This window comes from Phodopus roborovskii, unplaced genomic scaffold (assembly GCF_943737965.1).
Source record: "Phodopus roborovskii unplaced genomic scaffold, PHOROB, whole genome shotgun sequence".
Classification (NCBI taxonomy): Eukaryota; Metazoa; Chordata; class Mammalia; order Rodentia; family Cricetidae; genus Phodopus; species Phodopus roborovskii.
Window position 1 is genome coordinate 6,794,570 of NW_026126448.1, and position 6,000 is coordinate 6,800,569.

At 41.7% G+C, this 6,000-nt stretch overlaps 1 protein-coding gene across 1 annotated transcript; it reads left to right on the forward strand.

The window, feature by feature from the left end:
• Positions 1-4,853: 4,853 nt before the first annotated feature.
• On the forward strand, positions 4,854-5,501 carry LOC127225202 (ATP synthase F(0) complex subunit C2, mitochondrial). The gene has a single exon (XM_051188529.1). The coding sequence runs from the start codon at positions 4,917-4,919 to the stop codon at positions 5,340-5,342; it is 426 nt and encodes a 141-aa protein (XP_051044486.1). The 5' UTR covers positions 4,854-4,916; the 3' UTR covers positions 5,343-5,501.
• Positions 5,502-6,000: the final 499 nt, after the last annotated feature.

Here is a 6,000-nt window from a genome sequence, read left to right on the forward strand (position 1 = left end):
GATGAGATCCTGAGACAGAGAACCCAGCAAAGCCAGGGGTAGACCTGTAACCCACAGAAAGCATGAGATAAAAGTGTATTATTTCAGGAGATCATACTAATCAGTTTTGTTTGTTTGGGTTTTATTAATCTGACACAAGCTGGAGTCATCTGTAAAGAGGGAACCTTAACTGAAGAATTGCCTTTATCAGACTTGCCTGCAAACTAATTTGTGGAGCATTTTCTCAATTAATGAGTGCCAGCCCTTGGAAAGTGGTCCTGAGTTGTATAAGAAAGCAGGATAAGTGAGCCATGAATACCAGGCCAGTAAGCAACATCGGTCCATGGTCTCTGCTTCTGTTCCTGCCTCGAGTCCCTGCCCCGACTCCCTTTCATGATGGACTGTGCCTGGAGTTTGTAATCCAAATAAACCCTTTGCTTCCAGGTTGCTTTTGGTTATGATAGAAAACAAACTGGGACAGGACTAGAGAGACGGTGGCATAGTTAAGAACACTTGGTGCATTTGTCAAGGACCTGGGTTTGATTCCTAGCACCTGTGTCAGGAAGCTGACACCCTCCTATGATACCAGCTCCAGAGGATCCAATGCCCTGTTCTGTGTGGGATATTTGTACTCTATACAAAGATGTGTTATTGTGACTGGTTTAATAAAAACTTTAATGGCCAATAGTTAGGCAGCAGAAGTTAGACAGGACAGAGAGAAAACTCAGGGGGTAAAACAAGGCATACAGCCTTATCCATTGAGACATGGAGGGAGTCAGGCATACAGAATGCAAGAGAGGAGAGAGAGAGAGCTATGTGGTAAAATGTAGATTAATAGAAATGGGTTAATTTATGTTATAAGAGCTAGCGGGACAAACTTAAGCTAAGGCCACACTTTCATAATTAATAAAAAGTTTCCATGTCGTTATTTGAGGTAGGTGGTCCAAAGAAAGCCTGCCCACACTGTTCTGGACTAATTGTGTACCCGCATCCATGTGTGCAGACACTCACAGATGCATACACACATATAAAAACTTTTTAAATGTGACCAGGCACCGGGTGTTGGTGGTCATGCCTTTAGTCCCAAAACTCGGAAGGCAGAGGCAGGTGGATCTCTGTGAATTCGAGGCCAGCCTGGTCTATAGAGCTAGTTCCAGAACAGGCTCCAAAGCTATACAGAGAAACCCTGTCTGGAAACACCCTCCCCCCCCCAAAAAAAAAGTAACCAGGCATAGTGGCACATGCTTTTAATCTCAGCATTGGGAACAGCAGAGCTTCCTGCACACGCCCACACTCACACACATACAGTTTAAAGTGATTGCCTAAAAACAACAAATACTTCTCTCTTTTTGTTTTTTGTTTATTTGTTTTTTGGTGTTTGGGGGGGTTGTTTTTTGTTTTTGTTTTTAGTGTGTGTATGGTGCTTGCATATGAGTGAGTGGGTACACATTTGCATGCAGAGGCCAAAGAAGAACATCAGGCATCTTCCTCTATCACTTTCCTTATTATTATTTGAAGTTAGAGTCTCTCACTAAATCAGAAGCTTTCTTTTTATGATAGGCTGGGTAGCTAGCCAGCAGATTCCTGGTATCAGCCTATCTTTGTGCCCCAAATGCTGGGCTTATAGGCACATGAAGCCATTCTTGGCTTTTTGCATGTGTGCTAGGGATTCAAACCGAGGTCATTGTATTTTCACAGTAAGTACTCTTACCCACAGAGCCATCTACCCAACCCCAACAAATACTTGTTTAGAGTTGCCAATTGTGTGGGCCAGTTCTATGGGTCTTATGGTCTAGAGTAGTCCAACTGGTCATTGCTGAGCTTGGACATGTGTCTGCAGGCAGCTGAGTGTGGTTGGTGACTAGATCAACAGGCCTCTCTCACACATCTGGCAGTTGGCTATAGCCGTGAAAGCAAACAGGACATAGATGCTGCATCACCCATTAGGCATGCATGAACTTCTTCACATGCCAGCAGTAGTAGGAATCCCAAGAGAAAAGCAAGACTTAAGATGAAAGTACTTTTCAAGTCTCAGTTGGTTCCACATTGGTGACTGTGCCATTGCCAAAGCAAGTCATGAGTCACAAAGCAAGTCTGTGTGGGTATATGTCAAAGAAGACTGAATTAAGGGAAAGGGAAGATTTTGTGACTATCCCTGAACTCCAAGTCCAGCAATAATTAATCTATTATAACATTTGTCTTCTACAACTATGTTATAGATCAAATGTTTCTGCTACCTCAACATGTATATGTTGAAATCAGGCATCCCAGCACTTGGCGAGAGTGAACATAAGGACCATTATTTCCAAGTCATCTGACTACTACTTTAAGGGGATCCAGACAAAGAAAAAAAATTCTAAATCTCATCAAGAATTTAGATACTATTGCCAGCTTGCAGTAAAACTAGGGTAGGGAAGGATGAAGAACCATGTCATGAGACCTATATTAATCAGGGTTCTCTAAATTAACAGAATTTATAGAATGAATCTCTATATAAGTTTATTAGAATCACATACAGACTGTGATCCAGCTAATTGGATAATGGCAGACTATGAAAGGAAAGTTCAAGAACCTGGTTCAGTCCATGAGGGTGGATGTATCAGCTTGAATTCAATGTACACCAGAATCCCAAGAAATAAGCTCTAATGCCAACAAATGAATGGACTGGTAGTGAGGAGATTGGATGGACTGCTAGTAAGGTAAAAACAAGCATGCAATGAACAAGAGCTTCCTTCTTACATATTCTTACATAGGCTTCCATGAGAAATCATGACCCACATTAGAGATGGGTCTTCCTGCCTTGAAAGATCTGGATTAAAGATGTGTCAAATTAAGCAAAAGTCCTTCACAGCTGTCCCCCTCCATTTTTGGGTTTTAGTTCATTCCAGATGTAATCAAGTTGACAATGAAGAATAGCCATCACAAGCCTAATCCAGCCCCTAACACTGGCATTGCAGGCATGTATCACCATACCAGCCTAGACATGGTTTCCTTTTCAGGAATATTCCATGTGTGCTGCTGTATACTTCCCATTGTACCAATCAAGAAGCACACAGTAACAATAGATGCCACTGGATTGTTTTGTTTTGTTTATTGTTTTTCAAGACTGGGTCTCTCTGTAGCTTTGGAGGCTGTCCTGGAACTCACTCAGTAAACCAGGCTGGTCTTGAACTCACAGAGATCCATCTGTCTCTGCCTCCTGAGTGCTGGGATTAAAGGCATTCACCACCACTTGGTGGATATTCCACTTTTAATGATGATAAGAATAAGCAGGTTCCTATGCTGTTAACTGGATCCATTTATTATAGACTTTCCTATCAACCATTCATCTAATGGTTTTAGTAGATAGTGATGATCATTGCCTGACTACATTATTACATTATGAAGTCTAAATATAATGTTTGATTTTATGGAAAAGCCAAGATATATGACTAATTTTTATCTGTTTACCAATTTTCACAATAATGAATGTTCTACTGTCTCCATAAGAAACTGGTAAGGTTTGTTTCATATAACAATAGCTATAGATTCATAGTTTCAATAATTATAGTCATTATCTTTTTATTTGTTGCATTATTTTTGACTAGTGGGAGACTCTTTATAATGGCTCCCAAGTCATCTTGTTCTTGATAAATCTCAATCACCTTTGGTACTTTCTTTGCATTCTGTCAAAAAAAGGGTATCCAAAGATTATCTTGTTTACTGTATCAAACCTGGAACCAACCTGTTCTGCCTTCCGAATAAACTTTCCTATTTAGCTAGCAGATGTTGAGTGGCACTTTCATCTATCCAGTTGCCTCATCAGAAAAACTAGGAATTAGGTCAAGTGATGGTGGTTCATGCCTTTAATCCCAGCACTAGGGAGGCAGTGAGTTTGAGGCTAGCCAGATCTACAGAGAAAATTTCAAGACATCCAAGGCTACACAGAGAAACCCTGTCTCGGGAAAAAGAAAAGAAAACAAACTAACTAGGACCCACTGGGCAGTGGGCACACAGCTTTAATATCAGCACTTGGGAGGCAGAGGCAGGCAGATCTCTGTGAGGCCAGTCTGGTCTACAAATCAAGTTCCAGGACAGTCAGGGCTACACAGAGAAACCTTGTAGTCAGATTTTCTTTGGACTGCCAAAGCTGTCCTTAGCTTAGGCTTGTTCCCAAATAGCTCTTATAACTTAAATTAACCTGTTTATATTAATCTACATTCTGATATGTAGCTAGTTACCTCTCCTCCATACTGTTAAGTCTGACTCCCTCTGAGTCTTGCTGGTGAATTCTATCTCTCCTCTTTCCAGAGTTCTTATTTCTGCCCTGAAGTTCCACCTATCCCCTCCTGCCTAGCTATTGGCCATTCAGCTCTTTATTAAACCAATCAGAAGATAACTTGGCAGAGATACATCTTCACGGTATAGAAAAAGATTATCCCATAACATTATTCTGTCTCAAAAAACAAAACAAAACAAAAACAATAACCTAGTAGTCATTCTTGATACTACAGACTAGTTATTGCCCCATTCAATTAACTACAAATTCCTGTTGGCTCTGTCTATAAAGAAATATGTCAGTTCATCAACCTACTTCACCTAATCTCTACCACCACGTACTTAATCAAATCCATTATCATTCCTCATTTTCAAAACTGTAGTAACCTTATAATTGGAATATTTTTTTGCCTTTTGTTTTAGTCTTTCTACATAGCAGAGATTTACCTTTAACACTGAATCCTCCTGCCTCAGCTCCCAAGTGCTGACATTAGAAGCATACAGTGTCAGACTCGGACAAACCAAGGCCTGATGTCTAAGGTCTATCTATATTCTGAATTTGAGATTTAGAAACATTGGTGGGGTGGTATTTGTTTGTTATGCTAAGAATTGAACCCAGGCCCTCTCTGTCTTCTCTACCCTGGGAGCAGCTCTCCTGCCTTGGCCCCTCACCCCTGAAAATGTATGCCTGCTCCAAGTTCATCTCCACCCGCTCCTTGATCAGGAGCACCTCTCAGCTGCTGAGTCGTCCCCTGTCTGCAGTGGAGTTGAACCGACCACAGACTTGGACAGATGAGGGCTTCAGCAGCTTGGCAGCCCCTCGTCCTCTGACCTCACTCATCCCTAGCCGCAGCTTCCAAACCAGCGTCATTTCCAGGGACATTGACACAGCCGCCAAGTTCATTGGGGCTGGGGCTGCTACAGTTGGGGTGGCTGGCTCTGGGGCTGGCATTGGAACTGTTTTTGGGAGCCTCATCATTGGTTATGCCAGGAACCCTTCTCTGAAGCAGCAGCTCTTCTCCTACGCGATTCTGGGCTTTGCCCTCTCAGAAGCCATGGGGCTCTTCTGCCTGATGGTGGCCTTTCTCATTCTCTTCGCCATGTGAAGCAGCTGTCTCCACTTCCACCTCCCATAGTTCTTTCGTGTCCGGTCTGCCCTGTATGTTCCTTTTCCTGTACCTCCCCAGGAAGTCTGGGGAAAGTGTTTGGCTCAGGGTTTGACAGAGAGAAGACAAATAAATACTGTATTAATAAGAAAAAAAAAAAAAGAATTGAACCCAGGGCCTCACCCCTGGCAGGCAAGTGCTATACCGCTGAATTATATCTCCTGCCCCCCAGCACTGTTTTTTAAAGAATGTGTGTCAAAAGACTTAATTTAATATGCTAATCTGAGCATATGCTTTCACAATTTCTCTTCCAAAAATCCCACTGGACTTGTACCAAAAATTAATAAAATAAATCTAATTTGTGACAAATTCCTAGAAGACAAAAAGCTTCTGAATTGTTTCCCCATAGCTATTTCACTGCCAATCCCTTTGTGGTTAGTTTGTTTCTTTCTTTTCTTCTTCTTCTTCGTTTTTTTTTTTTTTTTTTTCCTTAAGGTTTTTCTGTGTAACAACACTGGCTATCCTGGAACTCCCTTTGTAGACCAAGTTGGCTTTGAACTCATAGATATTGGCCTGCCTCTGCCTTCCAAGTGCTGGGATTAAAATTCCTGCTATTTAAATTAGCTACAATGGGGACTGGAGAGATGGTTCAAAGTTT